The 17,900-nt window shown below is 37.1% G+C and overlaps 3 protein-coding genes across 12 annotated transcripts in view; 1 reads left to right on the top strand and 2 right to left on the bottom strand.

The window, feature by feature from the left end:
* The first annotated feature begins 133 nt into the window (after nucleotides 1–133).
* On the top strand, nucleotides 134–3,478 carry LOC306882494 (structure-specific endonuclease subunit slx1-like). The gene is made up of 5 exons (XM_079437150.1): nucleotides 134–799; nucleotides 913–964; nucleotides 1,898–2,218; nucleotides 2,321–2,530; nucleotides 2,811–3,478. Exons 1-5 carry the CDS (start codon nucleotides 627–629, stop codon nucleotides 2,838–2,840), a joined length of 786 nt encoding a protein of 261 aa, XP_079293276.1. The 5' UTR covers nucleotides 134–626; the 3' UTR covers nucleotides 2,841–3,478.
* Nucleotides 2,775–14,539, bottom strand: LOC306882502 (membrane-spanning 4-domains subfamily A member 4A-like). Of its 10 annotated transcripts, none has more exons than XR_013785249.1 (8): nucleotides 14,396–14,536; nucleotides 14,154–14,293; nucleotides 11,496–11,612; nucleotides 6,624–6,677; nucleotides 6,339–6,485; nucleotides 5,819–5,941; nucleotides 5,524–5,720; nucleotides 2,775–4,138 (listed from the first exon to the last, which is right to left on the bottom strand). XR_013785249.1 is itself a non-coding variant. In XM_079437163.1 (7 exons), the coding sequence occupies exons 1-7, from the start codon at nucleotides 14,400–14,402 to the stop codon at nucleotides 5,682–5,684; spliced, it is 627 nt and encodes a 208-aa protein (XP_079293289.1). In that variant the 5' UTR covers nucleotides 14,403–14,536; the 3' UTR covers nucleotides 2,999–5,681. The 10 variants fall into 10 exon arrangements, 2 of the variants coding, with proteins under 2 accessions (XP_079293289.1, XP_079293290.1); XR_013785248.1 differs by having other exon boundaries at nucleotides 3,000–4,138; nucleotides 14,154–14,272; nucleotides 14,396–14,539; XR_013785250.1 differs by having other exon boundaries at nucleotides 3,000–4,176; nucleotides 5,244–5,720; nucleotides 14,154–14,272.
* A 220-nt stretch (nucleotides 14,540–14,759) lies between these two features.
* LOC306879244 (semaphorin-4F-like) overlaps nucleotides 14,760–17,900 on the bottom strand; it is a 65,442-nt gene continuing 62,301 nt past the window's right edge. Inside the window, exon 14 of the mRNA XM_079432028.1 lies at nucleotides 14,760–17,626. Coding sequence (XP_079288154.1) covers nucleotides 16,857–17,626 — 770 coding nt within the window. The 3' untranslated portion in view covers nucleotides 14,760–16,856. The remainder of the gene's footprint in view (nucleotides 17,627–17,900) is intronic.

Genomic DNA, 17,900 nt, shown 5'->3' with positions numbered 1-17,900 from the left:
CAGAAGCCACGCCTCTGGAAGACAGTATTGGCCAATCCCTTTACCAAACGCATGAAAACTGACCAATAAAAACAAAGAATTTGGGGTCCTTGTTGTTATCGGTGTTCTTTTTATTTGCTCGATCGAAAAAGCCACATAATCTAATTGCAGATCATCAAATCAAGTTAAATCAATATATATATGGTCAAAATCGTATTTCTTAATAATGGCAAATTATTTTAACTCATTAATTTTACACGCTTACTAAGTGACACCTGTATCGTATATTTGCTCAGGCCATACCCGGGCATACTTAACGGGCTAGTTTGAAACGAGCAAGGTACATTATCAAAACAAATGAATGTTTTTATTCAGTTCAGTAGAACTTCGAAGATACAGGATAGACGCTTTTCATTTTAGTGTTTAATAGGATATTATATTTATTGATTTTAAACTACGTATGTAGGAAATAGCAATATCGCTTTAAATGAAGGTCTTGAAAGGTGGTGTATAAATGCGTTGAAGGTCTTGATGTTGTTGAATATTGCCAAAGATGGCAGTGATCTGAACAGATGACATATATGAGAAGGATAGAAGAGTCCCTTCCTCTGCAAAGGTGTTTGAGCTAACTTACTGCAGCAAATAGGATGGTGGTAGAGGTGGAGAGTTTCTATGGGGTGTATATGCTGTACTGTACAAACCCGAAATACAAGGGTCGGATATATATTGGCTTCACTGTGAACCCAGAGCGCCGTATAGGTCAACACAACGCTGGACGACACCGAGGAGGAGCCAAGAGAACAAGTGGCAGGGGACCATGGTGAGATAGTATCAGCTGAACATTTCATGGTGGTGGTGCACATATTACGATCAGATCTCTAAACAGAAACTCTGGTGGTCTTTTGTGGTAAATGTTCTTTTTTTCATTTTAAGGGAGATGGTTCTTATCATTCATGGCTTTCCATCTGATATCGCAGCTCTTCGGGTAAATACACTTTTCTGTTTGTGTTCTAATTTGTCTATCATTTCCCCTTTGTACGGGGGAATTAATTTATTACCGAGAGTGCAGAAAAAAATAAAAAATAATAATGATGATATTTCTGTCGGGCCGAATTGTGTACATATGTAAACTTGCCCATGCATTTCATTCATATCCAAACACAGAGAAAATAAATAGCCTAGGCTTTGGATATCCGGGGAATTAATGGTTGTATAAAAAAGTTATTTATCCATCCCCCTCTGATAAGTTATCGTGTATGTCAAGAAATAGAGCCGAAGCAGGACCAAAACCCCTTCTTCTGCATCACACATGCAGTTTTTTTGGACCACTAGAGGGCCAAAGTTATATAGTGTAGCTTTAATAATAATTTGAACAGTTGTGTTCAAACATTATGAATTATGTGTGATCCTGGACCACTTAACCATTTATAAGGGTCACTTCTTTTTTGAAATAAGCTTTCCTTTGATTTATGGTTTGTTATGATAGGACAATATTCGGTCGAGATACAACTATTTGAAAATCTGGAATCTGAGGGTGCAAAAAAAAATCAAAATGAGAAAATTGCCTTTAAACCTGGCCAAATGAAGTTCTTAGCAATGCATATTACTAATCAAAAATTACGTTTTTTTATATTTACGGTAGGAAATTTACAAACATCTTTATTGACCCCTCTTTACTTAATATCCTAATGAAAATTGATCATTTTGACCCATACAATGTATTTTTGGCTGTTGCTACAAATATAACCGTGCTACTTATGACTGTTTATGTGGTCCAGGGTCACATATTAGAATGATAATGAAAATAACAAATTCAACAGTAAAACATCCAGACTTATTAAAATAATTAAAATTGTGAGATGAAAATATTCAGTTGGTCTTTGTTTTACTTGTGCTCTCTTTGTCGTTCATCCGTTAGTTTGAGTGGGCTTGGCAACATCCACACATTTCTCGCCGACTGTCCCATGTTGCCCGGCGCAGCCGTAAAGAGTCCAGTTTGCAATTCCATTGGCGTGTGGTGTCAAACATGCTGCGAGTGGCACCGTGGAGTCGACTTCCCCTCACTGTGCGCTGGTTAAAGCAGGAGTACCGAATGGACTTTACTCCTGAACTGCAGCCTCCTCTACACATTCCTCTAACATTTGGCTGTGTTCGTGCTAAGACGAAACCCCAGCAGGAATGCAAGGAACAAGATGAGAGACAGGTGGAACGGTGTGTGTTATGTGGGGTGTTTATTAAGGTTAGTTCCACTCTGTTTTCAAAGTAGTTTCGTGAAACCAGCTCAAGACATTGCAGTAACTGAGCCTCAATTGTTTTGGGTTTTGCTTTTTTGTGATTTTAGGCTATGGAAGGACTATCTTGTTTCCACCCTTCCTGTCAAATGGTTAGTCATCTGATTTGCTTGGCTAAACACTTTCTGAAAGCAGACCCTTCCCACCTACTTCCTGTGGAGGGAAAGTGTCCTGGCTGCCATCACTCGGTGCTGTGGGGGAGTTTGATACGCCATAAAAATGGCTGTTATGGTGATTTGGAAGAAATTTCCTCATCTCAGGTTGGCTTTGATATGATTTTCCCCATGTTGTATCATAATTTATTATGTGTTGCCGATAAATTTCACAGTTTTCATTCATTTAAATCTTAATTTACACCAGTAGTTATTAGAGGATTTGTATATTTCACAAAGATGTCATATATATAGTGGTGCAGCTAAAGCTTTTCTAAAAACTGTAATTAGAGTCAGAGAAAGGTGCAGGTTTTAGTAAGACAAGTTAAAGAACTCATGTCTCAGTTATATTGGGAAATAAAATAACTGTTTTTATTCATTTAAACAGAGTCATTGGACAGATGAACTACAGTTGTGAAGACCGTGTCATACAGCTGTTTCTGTTTTAAGAAGTATTCATTGGATTGGAATGTCTGACCTGACAGACTGACCGCTCAAGGCCAAGGCATTTTTATGTCCTAAGAAATGTAGAATTACCAAGGTTATACAGAATAAGATGAGTCTTCAGACATATTTTAAAATAAGATAAAAATATTTTAATTCCACAGTATTACATGTTTGAACATCGTGTAAGTTCAGTCAAGACAAGAATAATGAATGGATAATGTGTGTTTAAAACAACTGGTTTTAAATCAATTTAAATGTGATGATTATTTATTGAACAATAAACCAGTGTACTTTGTTTTAGTGTTTTTTTTTTTTTGTGAAGCATTATGTGTCCTATTCCTTGTTGGTGCAATTTGGTTGTAATGGTGACTAACTCACAAATTTTCTATTTGCAAGTTTAAACAGGATGGAAACAGTGAGGATGAATATTATTGCAATGAATACTGGCCGAATTCCTTGAAAAATGTAAACATTGCAGCTCAGTAAGCATTTTCAACATTGCTCTATTTAATTGAGTGCTTCACCAGTCAATAGAGTGAGTTTGAGCTGGGACTTTATGTGCAAACGATGTGGGATGTTTGAGAACAGTCATTAAAGTAGATCTCAGTCATCGTCGTTTTTGTAAAACTGTTCAGTGCCACGGGTTGGACAGAAGTTATACACTGCAGCACCGAAGCTACTCTGGTTGTGCCCAATATTTAAGATTATGTAAAAGACAATTAATGCAAATCACATGATTAAATGTGATGGAATATTAGAATCATGTTGTTAAACTAAATGTGCAGTGTTGGGAAGGTTACTTTAGAAATGTAATAAGTTACAGATTACATTTGAAGTAGTGTAACTTTTCAATTACTTTATTCAAGTAATGTAACTGATTACATTTGATTACTTTTCTAAATTTCTAATGTTTTCACCTGTTAATCATTTTCAAATTTTGTAAATCAGGCATGGTTAACCTTACAGTATAGTACTCAACACTGATTACTGTCAGACTTTCAAAATCCTTCATCACTTGAATTAAGATTATAATATTTTAATTTTAAAGGAGACATTGGATGCAAAATATCTTCATTTGCATATAAATGTCTTGGCAGTGTGTGGACATAGCCACCCTACAATGATACAAATTCACTCCTTTTTTTTAATCCCCCAAAAACCTAAACCGTCTCAATTGCCATTTTGATTTTGGAGTGAATAACCAGCGCTCTCTCCACGCTCAATACCACGACTGAGGTGAGACCCTTGAGCAAGGCACCAAACCCCCAACTGTTCCCCGGGCTCCGCAGCAATATGGCAGCCCACTGCTCCGGGTGTGTGTTCACAGTGTGTGTGTGTGTCTTTGTTCACTACTCACTGCTGTGTGTGTGCACTTGGATGGGTTAAATGCAGAGCACAAATTCCGAATATGGCTCACCATACTTGGTCACGCTTCACTTCACTTTCATTAAATTCGTTTATATCTGGCTGCGCAAATCATTTTACTCCAGACTGCTTTCTGAATGAGGGACAATTCAAGGCAGGTTTTGTTAAAAAGTTAAAACTCAAGGGCGGATCAGTACCTATTGTTCATGATCCAGCTGCACCTCCAGAATAAGTAAGTCTCACACTTTATATTTTTTATGATTATTAGCGAATTGCCTTTGCTCTTCCACAGAAGAGAGGTGTGGGGTGAGCAGAACTCATTGGCATGTAAAGAGATATGCAGCTAAATGTGTTGCTGTGAACAGAGCTGTTTTTGACAAGGTTAAAAGGCTGTTGTTTTACACGACCACCAAGACCATTTCAAGAAGACCCTAAAGAATCATACCAACTTGTGGAGAATGGGCATCCGATGTCAGCTTTGAAGCACAGCCACCGCAAAATCAGACTTACTTTAAAATCATTAAATACAGATTTAAAATCATCAAGAAATAGTTTAATAGCTATGATGTTTTTGAAATCAAACCTTTGCATAGCTGTGACAGGAAACACTAGCATCTAACAATGACACGGGGAAAAAAAAAAAATTTAATCTTAAAAAAATAAAGCATATACATAAACCCATACAAGAAACATAAGAGTTGTCAGACAAGCATGTTATAAACTTATGAAACATTGGTGTTTCATATTTTAGAGCAGTCACCGCAATTTATGAAATAAATTAAATCTGTATGTGGGAGTGTGTGTGAAAAAAAAAATTAGAAGTAGGCTAAGCCCCTTTGTAATCCTTAACATTTTCATAAGTGAACTGACATACGGCCAAGTATGGTGACCCATAGTCAGAATTCGTGCTCTGCATTTAACCCATCCAAAGTGCACACACACAGCAGTGAACACACACACACTGTGAACACACACCCGGAGCAGTGGGCAGCCATTTATGCTGTGGCGCCCGGGGAGCAGTTGGGGGATCGGTGCCTTGCTCAAGGGCACCTCAGTCGTGGTATTGAGGGAGGAGAGAGCGCTGGACATTCACTCCCCCCACCTACAATCCCTGCCGGCCCGAGACTCGAACCCGCAACCTTTGGATTACGAGTCCGACTCTCTAACCATTAGGCCACGACTAAGTAACTGTAATTTAATTACACATTTTTTCTTAGTAACTGTAACTAATTACAATTACTTTTATTTTGTAATTAAATTACATAATTCCGTTACATGTAACTAGTTACTCCCCAACACTGTAAATGTGTAATATAAAATATTGAGTTTAAATTCATAGATATACCAAAAAATGTATAAAACTTATCATTCAATTTTAATACAAACAGCTGTTATATAGATCGATATATAGCTCCTGGCTCTGAACAGCTCATCACTAAATCTGTCCTCACTGAGGATCTGGAGGTTCGTTAACCGTGATTACTGGCTGAAAGAGAGTAAAAACAGACTGAGTTGTCATATCCTCCAAAACAGCATTTTATAGCATGAGCTACAGCTTGCATTACAGTTTACATGGGTTCTTACCACACTAGACACTGGAGAGCAGCACTGAATGACCTTGCAGCAGTATGCAGCTAAAGTGGCAGAAAGGGCAATCTGGACTGCCATCACAAATTTTTGTAATCCCAGGTAATTTTCATAGCCAATCTGTGGGTAAAACATCAAAAAGACAGCAATATTTGACATGTCGGTTGTTCTCACCTTGACATGTTTTTATCTTTTAATATCTTGTTTGAATCAGTAAGTGTGGATTAAGAGAAACACTGTTCAGATTTTACAATTTTATCACATTATTCACTTCAAGTCAAGTCGCTTTTATTTATACAGTATTGTACTTTATACAATACAGCTTGACAGCGATAAACAGGACAATAATGATTCATTGTTGCAAATAGAACTCAATTCTGCCCCCCCCCCCCCCCCCAAAAAAAACTAAAACACACAAACAAACAAAACAATAGTAAACAGTCAATATTCAGTTGAAATCAGTTCATTGTTATATTGGCATATAATAATTGTTACGGTAAATGTGTTTCTGACTTACACTTAAATTGTTGCATGTTGTCTTTTGGGAGGAACCTACTTCATCCAACCAACAGTGATGTATGGCAGGGAAAATAGATAAGTGCATTAATACGGAGATCCCAGAGGCCATACAGGCCACCACTTGCATTCCTAAACAAGCCTTTAGCTGAAACAAAAACACACAAAGTTACAGGCAATGTTTGGTGACCAAAAGATCATTTCTCCTTATTAAATTATAGTACTTTTAAATGAACAAAAATGAAATTAATGCCTTACGACTAATAAATGTGTCTTGAAAACTTACAGTTGGGAGGTGAAGGTTCTGTGCAGCTATTGCCAGACTTCCTGCAATAATGATCTATAAAAGGGGAAGATCAAGACATATTACACGCAGTACCTTCAGAAATAATTTAGATTTCAGTCCTCTACGCTTCTTACTTATTGGACATATTAAGATTTCAGAATGGATCTATTGACTGACTGATCTGCTGTGTTTGGCATAATTTAGAAAAGCACATCTCTCTATGTGATTGTGGTGTAGTTTGTAGACTATATTTAGCTTTTTGCTTGTAGCGAATCTATGTAGCCTTCAAAATGTATAAAATGTGTGTTCATTTTCCAAGATTATCATGAAGAACAAAACATATACGAATCATAAACTTTGTTGGTCACAGAGCTTATTTTCTGCATGCATCCAAAAGACAATGGAAAAATTTGAATGGGTTTTATGAGGGAGATAGGGCGATGCTAAATTGTGGGCTATCCTACAGGCTATTACATCATCACTGCAGCACTCTATCTAACAGTCTAATTGAGAGCTAGCAATTTTAACATTTATTAGACTTAAAAAAATAACAACTGCTATTTTCATTGAACTTAAAACAATCTTCACATAAACCCATTATAATGAATGTCATATTTACCTGTGCCCATCAGCAAGTAGGAAATATACAGAAATAGGATAAAGTTATTCAACACTACATTCTAAATTAAATGAGATGAATCCTTAAAGCTATACAAAAGTTATTGATTTCCTCTTTTACTTTTGTTCTTTGATTAAAAGACATCACAGCAGCTGGGTTATTAGGTTACTTGACTGTAATCCCTTTAAGAGGTGCTGCTGCTGAACGTGATGCAGATCTGACATGCACGCTGGTAGTTTCATTTGCACGTTAATATGAAATGATAGAGCTACGAGCACAGTATATCACCTGCATTAAAGGGATAGTTCACGCAAAAATGAACCCCCAGGGCATGCAAGATGTAGGTAACTTTTTTTCTTCAATAGAACACAAAAGAAAGATTTTTAACTTAAACCGTTGCAGTCTGTCAATCATATAATGGCAGTCAATGGGACTCACGGTTTTGAGAGAAAAAAAACATACACAGACAAAACCAAATTAGACCCTGCGGCTCGTGACGATACATTGAGGTCTTAAGACACGAAACAATTGGTCTGTGCAAGAAACTGAACAGTATTTATATAATTTTTTTACCTCTGATCCACCGCAATATCCAACTGTTCGGTTTCTTGCACAGACTGATTGTTTCGTGTCTAAGACCTCAATGTATCGTCACGAGCCGCAGGGTTTAATTTGATTTTGTCTGTGTATTTTTTTTTTACTATCCCTTTAACACGCTAATTTTGACAGCACTAGATTTATATATGTTGGCGCCGATAGCCTTGCAGGCAGCACACTGATATATAGTGCCATTGTGCTATGGACATCCCGAGTTAAAATTTCAATTTGAGGATCCCGATCCCACCCCCCTATTTCTCTCCCACTTCACTTACTGTCAGTTCTGATCTGTCCTATCGTAATAAAGGCAAAATGACAAAAATAAATCTTTAAAAAAATATATATTTTTTAAAAGATTTATTTTTGCATTTTTGCCTTGTTTATGATAGGACAGTTCAGAACTGACAGGAAGTAAAGTGGGAGAGAGATATTTGTAGGTCGGGTACAATCTGCGATCTCTGACCCAGTTCATTTGCTCGCTTCCATGGCTGCAGTACTATGCTTTTTCTGCCAACTGGCAACCCGGGGTGTAGAAATACTACTGGGTAAGTTGGCAGTGGGCAGAATGACACAGTGCAAAACAAAAACAGACATTCCAACATGGAATGCACATTTCAAAGCACTTGCAACTTGCATGTGTATTGTGTATTATAGTATTTATACATTGAAGACTATGCATTGTTATATAATATTTTAGTATTTGATTTCTGTACCTTTTTACTGCTAGACAGGCACTGTTTATCTCTTTGTTATTTGTTGTATTTATTTGTACTGGTTTTGTGCTTACTTGACTTTAGTAATGTTTGAGCTTTATACATTTATATTTAATGATTTAGCTGACACTTTTATCCAAAGCGACTTACAAATTAGGACAATAGAAGCAATCAATTGCTGTGACTAGTGCCGGTAGGTTTTATGCACAGAAATAGAATAGAGAGTAAAGGGGTCAAATACAATGAAAAAAATATAGCTGCAAGCAGCGATTACCAGGGCCAAGCCCGCGAATGGCCCGTAATGCGGCGCAGAGCGAGAAGAGCAAAAACAGCAGAAGAGAACTTACATAGAAAAAACAGATAGGTTCAGAAGCACAGAAGTTCAAAACTGAACAGAAGTTGGGATGAGAACAAACAAACACACGGTTCTGATTCGAGACGAATATGCACGGAAGATCCAACGTCTGGAACAAAAGCAATGTTTGCACCGCTTCTGGCCACAGGACCTCTCGCGGTCTGGGCTTGTGCCAACCTGGATTCGAACCCACGACTTAAAAGGTTTGGGGAAATCGGCTTAGCAGAGTAAACCACTCGGTCGCTGCACATTTGCCAGGCTGCCGAGGAGAGGTTTAGGTGTGAGAATGAGCTGACAAAAAAGTTCTTTAGCATTTTAAGCAGCGTAACACAAAGTAAAGGTAATTGTAACGCAGCTTATGGTTAATTCGACAGCTGAAGAGTCACATTAAACAGAATGGTAATTGTTTAGCCTGTAACTTAGAAGAATGCTAAGATTACTAGTATAAGTCAACAAATTTCAAAGTGGCGGACACGTGGTTCAGGCAATCCTGGCAAAATTGACATCCTTATTATTTTCTGACTGACTGTTCAAAAGTTATAAGCGCTGTTCCCAACTTTGGCATGGACCCTCAGATCATGGTGTTGAAGAAGCATACCAAGTTTTGTTTTGATTGATCAAAGTTTGGCTGAGATACAGCCTCTGAACCAATTTGGGTCAACCTCGTGAAGTTCACAACATCATAACTTTTGAACAAAGATGAATAAAAAAAATCTGTTCAGTCATTTCTGTGCGGCTCAGTCCAAAGATCTGAGCCAATTTTGGGAAGAATTGGATCAATTTTGAAGGAGTAGCGAAAAGACAGAATACTGTACTTTTCAAAATGGCCGCTACTGTAATGGGTGGAGTCTTTATGTAAGCTATGGAATGTGATCAGCATGAAGAGAGTAATCAGGCGTACTAAGTTTCATTTTTCTAGATTTAGGGGTTCAGGAGTTATTACCATTTCAAAGTTGAAATTTTGAACTGGTGGTGGCGCTATAGAGTTGGTCTAGAGACCCGAAAGGACAGGACATAAAAATAAGAACATTTGAACAACATTTTCATCAAAAGTTATAAATGTTTTTGTTAAAATAGTTATATCTCTGGAACACTAGGTGGCGCTGTTTTCAAACTTCTGTGGTACCTCCGGGACATGGTGTTGATGATCCCTACCGATTTTTGTGCCGATATGTCAAATGTTTCAGAAGATATTGCAATTTATGTCAAATTCCAAAATGGCGGACACATGGTTCAGCCAATCCTGGCAAAATTTACATTCTCTTATTCGGCATGACCCAAGGAATCCATAGACACCAAGTTTATAATTTTCTGAATGACTGTTCAAAAGTTATAAGCGAAAATGTGAATTTTTGGCATCTCATGACCAATAGGCGGCGCTGTCCCCAACTTTGGCATGGACCCTCAGATCATGGGGTTGATGAAGCGTACCAAGTTTCATTTCGATTGATCAAAGTTTGGCCGAGATACAGCCTCTGAACCAATTTTGGCTCGACCTCGTTAAGTTCACAAAATCATAACTTTTGAACAAAGATAAATAAAAAAAATCTGTTTAGTCCAAAGATCATCTGAGCCAATTTTGGGAACAATCTGACCAATTTTGAAGGAGGAGTAGCGAAAAGACTGAATACTGTACTTTTCAAAATGGCTGCTACTGTAATGGGTGGAGTCTTATTATAAGCTATTGAATGTGATCAGCATGAAGAGAGTAATCAGGTGTACTAAGTTTTATTTCTCTAGAACAAGGGATTCAGGAGTTATTACCATTTCAATGTTGAATTTTTGAACTGGTGGTGGCGCTATAGAGTTTGTTCTAGAGACCCCAAAGTTGGTCAGACCACTACTCATGGCCATCACTACAAGGGCTTGGCCCCTAATAACATATTTGTTTGTTTGTGGGGGGCCATGCAGTGAAAAATTTGGCAGGCAAGTAAAAATGTGAACCAATCTGTTTTTGCAGTAGCTCTATAGCATAACTGTTGAAGAGTAATTTGCTGGAGAAGTGGATTTATGAGTTAATGAAAGTTATGTAATGTTCGAGGGAAATGTCAGTAGGCCGGTAAATTTTTGAAATGAATGGTTCATTCAGGATTTGTACGAATTTATGTTCGCACTGTGGAAATACAAACAGAACACAGAAGACAAGAAGTGCAGTGCTGAAAAGGGGCGGAGCTACATAAGGTCTATAGCTGACCAACAGACGTTTCAAAGATGGCTGCCAAGTGAAAAAGACTTGCCTTAAAGGGACTGTGGTGCACAATTAATTTAGTTATTCAATTACGTGATCTGTTGACGCAAAGTCACATGACTTTTTTTGATGCACATCACAGTTTATTTAGTAAAGTGTTCCAATCATAGTTTATGTGCATGTTTTGGTCGGATAAAAGAAAATGATCTGACTCAGTTGAGCACATTTTTATGTGCATTTTTAAAATGTATGCGCATCTTGGAGATTTCGTCTTGTGTTTTTATACGATATTCCAAAATTTGCATACAAATAAGTGGATGGAAACAGCTAATGTTAAATAAAACAAAAGAAACAAATAAACAAAATCTTATTGTTAAATGTGAAGTGTAGGCCTACTTACGATCATCGAGGCGGTGCCACCTGTGGCCATGACCACAACGGTATACATGTTCATGTTTTTCATATGGACCACCGCAACCATAAGTGTGAAAAAGACAGCGAACGTGATTTGCGTCACCTGTAATAAACAACAAAACCCTTACAATAATTAACCATGGTTTTACCACCCCTGTTGGGAAAAAAAGATGATGAAAAAAAAGAAACCATCACAGAATTTGCAATCATTTTATTGGTTATAATTGGAATAGTATTGGTTTTAATGGAAACTGTAATGGTCCCTGTGGGTCTATACTGGTCATTTGTTGCCTTCTATTTGTAGCTTGTTAAAACCACCTATAAATCCTAATGGAACATGTCCGAAAACACACTACGGGAAACCATTTTTAAACTATTTTAATGGTTGATGGTTTGTAATGTTTGTTATGGTATTTGTAGTGGAAACCATTAGAATTTCTGTGATGGTTTCTATTTATTTATTTTTCAGAAGGGACAGTTCTTTTAGCCTATGGCATTTGTAACCACACATGTACAGTTGTTTTTACTAAACCTTGATATTTGTAATTGAACCACTGCCGTTCAAAAGTTTGGGATCAGTAAGGCAGCATTTATCTGATCAAAAATACAGAAAAAAAACAGTAATATTGTAAAATATTATTACAATTTAAAATAACTATTTTCTATTTTAGCATACTTTAAAATATATTTTTTTCCTCTGATGCTAAGCTGATATTTGATCAGTCATTTACTCCAGCCATTGCTCCAGTCTTCATGATCATTCAGAAATCATTCTAATATGCTGATTTATTATCAATGTTGGAAACATTTCTGCAGCTTAATATTTTTTGGAACCTGTGATACCTTTTTCAGGAATCTTTGATGAATAAAAGGCTAAAAAGAACAGAATTTATTCAAAATACAAATCATAATATAAGATTCTTGCTTTTTTTTTTCCAATTTAACACATCCTTGGTAAATGAAAATATTATTTTCTTTAAAAAAAAAACTGACCCAAAACTTTTGAACTGTGCTGAATTTATTGTTACAAAATATTTCTAATTTATTTCTAAGAAATTTTATTAAATATATTATTTAAAGAATAATATTAAATATAATAGGTCCCCAAAAAATATTAAGCAGCACAACCTTTTTTCTCTCTCTCTCTCTCCAATAAATCAGCATATAAGAATGATTTCTGAAGGATTATGGGACACTGAAGACTGGAGTACTGATGCTGAAAATTCAGCTTTGCATCACAGGAATAAAATACATTTTAAAATATATTCACATACAAAATAGCTATTTTAAATTGTAATTAGTGCTGTCAAAATTAGCGCGTTAACGCTGGTGATTAATTTTTTCAGTTTAACGCGTTAAAAATATTTAACGGCGTTAACACAGGGGCGGGGCTAGTGTTGGCCACCCCACTCAACTGCTGCCTCTGTCTCTTTTTTCTTGCTAATTTAGTCACAGAACGTCTTTACGAGCATTTCAAATAGGAGATGTACTGAACAAAGGCGCTGCCGCACGCTGTAGCCTTTATCATTTCAAAGCGCGAAAGAAACAATGTGCATGCAATGTCGTGGTCAGTTAAGTCATGAAGGTGATTAAAACTGCCTTAAAACTGTGCTTGCGTGAAATATATGAGTCACATTTAAGAACATGTCTCTGAAATGGTTTTCAAAACTGTCCTGCACTTTCTCACTCATCTAACACACTCGTCAGATCATTAATAGAGACTTTAAGACCTGAAGTGGGTCAGAAAATGTGACGTGAGAGAGAAAACACGATGCGTGTCAGATCCGCCTCGGCAGCTCTTAAAGAAAAAGCAGCCAAAATAACCTATTAACCCAGCTGCTGTGATGTCTGTTCATCTAAGAACAAAAAAAAAAAAAAAAAAAGGAAATCAATAACTTTATAGCTTTAAGGACTCATCTGTATTTAATTTAGAATTTAGTGTTTGATAACTTTATTCAATTTCTGTACATTTCCTACTTGCTGAAGGGGATAGGTAGCTAAATATGACATTGGTTATACTGTGTTTATGAGAAAATTGTTTAAAGTTCACTTAAATAAGAAGTTATTTTTATTAAAGTCTAATAAATATTAAAATTGATGGCTTTAAATTATACTGTAATGTTGAATGGCAATAGTCAATGGTTAAATATCAGGGGAAAAAATATTATTTTATAGAGACATCAATATTGGTGTCAGCCATTAATCAAATATTAAAAATATACCGTCTTTATGTTGTTTCTACATTAATTTGAAGATTAAATGTGAAATTATTGCAATATAAAAGTAGATTTAAAAAGTTTAATGTTAGGTGGGATTAATCGCGATTAATTTCAGGAAAAAATTGTGATTAATTAGTTAATTTTTTTAATCGATTGACAGCACTAAATATTTCACAATATCACTTTTTTTTCTGTACTTTTGATCAAATAAATGCAGCCTTTATTAGTATAAGAAACCTCATTAAAAATATTAAAAACGTTACTGATCCAGCAGTGTATATAATCAATTTTCAAAAAAAAATATATATATTGTATGATAGTTATTCTGTAGTGAATAGTGGCCATTTTTCACATCCAAGTTGTAAGCAAAACAAACAAACAAACAAAAAACTCTGTCAGCTGTAAAGTGATATAAGTTCACGCACCCCTAGTATCTTGGGTTCAGCCTCCAGGTATTTGAGTTTTTGATTGGGGTTTTTCTGAAAGCGAATGTGCAGAACCTCTCCGGGGTTCCGATCTTCTCCAGATTCCATCTGCGTTTCGTCTGTCGACGACAGTTTCATGACTAAAGCGATTATAACACGGACATTCAGTTCGATTCAGCTGAGCAGTAGAAGTAAATATAGCCTACTCCTAACAAAACGAAGTATTATAAAAATAGACTCACCTTCCATTTTTCTGATCCCCTAATAAGGTTAATTGTTACGAAATACTTTGAATGTTTAACAATCCTTTTAGGCTTGTTTTCTCCACTTTTCTGTTTCGGAGTGATTTGGTCCCGCCCCGTTATGAAATCCAGTTCAACATCAGAAATAGTTAGTCAGCTGACTGCAGCCCATGATACTGAAGAAAATACCGAAAAAAACATTAATACAGCAGCAAATAATCGATATTTTTTAACTTGAAATATTTTGGGATGTTTAAAAGGAAATAAACAGCAGGCTGTTCTTCAAACAATAACGTGTGTGTGTGTGTGTGTTAACATCTGCAATAGTTTTTAACCATTTAAAAATGATCAAAAAACACCGTTTTGAGAGGTAGTTTTTATTTTATTCCAAAGAGCATCACAAGGCATTCACACAAACACCTTCAATAAATGTTTGAAACACAAATGTCCATTTATCTTCATATATAAATTATAAAAATAGAAACTTAGAATACAACATATCTGTACATTAATTAACATACTTTATTCAGAATAAACAGAGCATGTAACACCAAATGATTTGTATTTTCAATAATATTAACATAAAACAGTGTAACTACAGCAGATGTACTATGGTACATTGAGAGGGTTGAAGGTTTATTCACTGGTCACCTCAAAAGAAGATCAGGATTTTTAAATGAGGACTTTGTGGGGTTGAATGTACCTGTTGTCATTATTTTCTTGAGTGCTGACAAAGATTTAGAAGACAAGATATATTGTACATAATCCAGAGTGTTACCATCACTTTGACATAGTCACAAATATTAAAAAAATACTAAATAAATAAATGGAGAATGTGAGTAGATCCAAGTTATGCTAATGGAATATGTCAGGAAATGGCATTTAAATGTGGTCCAACATTTAGGCTGGCAGAGGGACTGTTTGACACTTAGAAAGAACCCAACTCTTCTCCCACCCAACAAGTGGTGAAAAGAGAGAATAAAAAAAGATCTTACTCTCATTTTCTTTTATATTCACAGATATTTACATACTCCTGAAACAGACATCATTGTGGCTACATAACTAGAACACTCTTTGTACTGGGAGTGCTTTAGGTTACCTGTAGCCTCTGATCATTGTATTACAATTCTGTAGCTCTGTAGTCATGGCTACTTTGTATCATGCACTTTACTGGGGATAAATATACCTTCAAATGAGGCACGTTCTCTGTCCTTAAAGGGAAACTCAAAATAATCAATAATTATGTATCAATAATCAATCCTTCACTCTTCATTTCCATTTCGAAGATTTCCTTGTAGTTTCAATAGGCATTCATGCTAAACTTTATAAAGTGACATACACCATCTTGGGGTCCTTTGTCTGTGCAGATAATTATGAACAGAACATGCTACATCTGGTCCCTATATGGATGGCAGTGTTTTGACTTCTCGTGACACCACAAAACACTGCCAGCCCGTTTTCCAGAGAAGAACAACTCCCTTGCTACAAATGTGACTGATTGACTTGCAGTGGTCAAGTAAAGTCCATTTTTTACTATCTACTATCAGTTCACAGGTCTGACATACAGGAGAAGACTGCTAAATAGTTTTGTTCCTCATTTTCTCTCTTCACTTAAAATGGGGCACTATAGTCCCGGACCGAATCATGGCCCTGTGAAGCCCCTTGGCACACTCTTTGGTGGTCCATGTCAGTCATTCTCCTACATCAAGGGGCCCAGGGAGCCAGCTCATACTGTATGCTCTGAGGGCCCCTTTATGTTCCTTTCTCTGGCAGGGACCCCACAATCCAGCCCTGCCTTAGGCCACAGTACCTTCATATGCAGTACTCAAACCGCTTTATCTTTAAGGCAAAAATCACATTTCCAGTATCTCTATCATTCATTCATTATTTGCTGCTGTGAAGCATCAATCACAGAGGGGTTTCATCCTTGAAAGCCCTTTTTGGTGACAAACTAAATTATTTCATTTCAGTGACCAGCCTATAATTAGCAGATTCTTTCTGGCTTTGTACTGCTCTGGGCTGCGGAGGGGGTCATTTTCCTCTGAAAGTCCTTTTGGACTTTGAATCCTCAAAGAGGAAATAGACAGAGCAACTAAGAACTACACACGCACAGACTGTGTATTTCCATGTGGGTGTGCATGGCTTTGAGGATGGTGCACAAAAGTGCCCATTTGTCTAGACAAATACATGCAGAAACAGTAGGATAGACACAGATCTACACAGCATGTTATGCACACAGGAATGAATGGACTGGACAGTGATGTAAAGGAGTAGTAGAGGACCCTCCAACAAATGCACTTTATTTTTTGTGTGTGTTTCTTTGTGTCACTGCGTATGTTAGTCATTTATTTGGAATGTGTATCAGTTTCTTTGATTGTCTGCTTTCCTCTTTTCCTCCAGCCCTCTGTGTTTGCGAGCCTTTCACAAAGTTTAGTCTCAAAAATCACATGTGTTCTGGTCTTTAGATAGAGCTTTCTTCACACTGTGCCAGAGGTGCTCCTCTTAGACAAGCCATCTTAGAAAACTCCTCCTCCATCTCACTTAGCCCCTCCCCCAATCCCTCCTCCTCCCCATCTGGTCCTGCCCTTTCTCTACCATCCAGCTCTTCTGCTAGGTTCACAGCTGATTCCTGCAGTTTCAGTCCGCTGGAGTTAGAATAAATATGCCTGCTGTTGTGCCCAGCTGGGTGCATATTGTGTCCGTGACCGTTCAGTGTCCCGTTCCTTTTCTCAGTTAATGGAACCGCCTCTGACAACAGACTGGCACTGCTTGGAGACTGCGGTGTGTCTGTAGAAGGAAGCAAGTCCCGCCCCTTTTCCAATGTTGATGATGAGTGCCCGCCCCCTCTCATGCCACCTTGCCGTTTGTAAATTAGAAACAACAGGATGCCACCCAATACAAAACCTACAATGAACAAAATAATGTGCGAAGCCAAGAAGTGTCGGCCACCTGCAGTGGCCACGTTCCCCTTCATGCTGGGGTTGTCAAGGGTCAGCTGGTACTCGGCTCTGCGGCAGGGTGGCTGATCTCTGCCTACTTCATCACATAGACACACGTAGGTGCCCAGGCTCTTCTCTGTGACCTGCACCTCCAGGTCATTGTTGTGGCGGCGGGTGTGACTATGTGGAGGTTGGTCCCAGTGGCAGGGACGAGGAGACAGTTGCACACAAGAAAGCACGACACGCAGACCCTTTACAACACGCATTTCAATTACAGGTGGGGAGCACAAACCTAAAGTTACAGAGAAAAGTTAGATTAAAATTCATAGGTCATAATTAATTTTCCTCTCTCTCTCTCTCTACAATATATGGTCACCAAGGGTGCATTAATTGAATTAAAAATGCAATAATTTTTTTTTAAATTGTGACATTTTATTACAATTTAAAATATATGTTTTCTATTTTAATATATTTTAAAATGACGGCAAAGCTGAATGTTTAGATATATATATGTACATCTATTCATAGCCCTAACCGAAGAAAATTATTGAAAAGTATTAACTGTA

The sequence above is a fragment of the Barbus barbus genome (genome assembly GCF_936440315.1).
Source record: "Barbus barbus genome assembly, chromosome: 2".
Classification (NCBI taxonomy): domain Eukaryota; kingdom Metazoa; phylum Chordata; class Actinopteri; order Cypriniformes; family Cyprinidae; genus Barbus; species Barbus barbus.
This window is presented reverse-complemented; position numbering and strand designations above follow the sequence as displayed.

Coding starts and splice junctions, on each gene's coding strand:
- LOC306882494 (XM_079437150.1), top strand. CDS start 627: ATGGTGGTAGAGGTGGAGAGTTTCTATGGGGTGTATATGCTGTACTGT. Junction 965..1,897: donor CTGATATCGCAGCTCTTCGG/GTAAATACACTT, acceptor TTCATCCGTTAG/TTTGAGTGGGCTTGGCAACA. Junction 2,531..2,810: donor AAGAAATTTCCTCATCTCAG/GTTGGCTTTGAT, acceptor TCATTTAAACAG/AGTCATTGGACAGATGAACT.
- LOC306882502 (XM_079437163.1), bottom strand. Junction 6,678..11,495: donor GTGGCACCGCCTCGATGATC/GTAAGTAGGCCT, acceptor CCCCTTTTATAG/ATCATTATTGCAGGAAGTCT. Junction 5,721..5,818: donor GCTCTCCAGTGTCTAGTGTG/GTAAGAACCCAT, acceptor ACTCTCTTTCAG/CCAGTAATCACGGTTAACGA.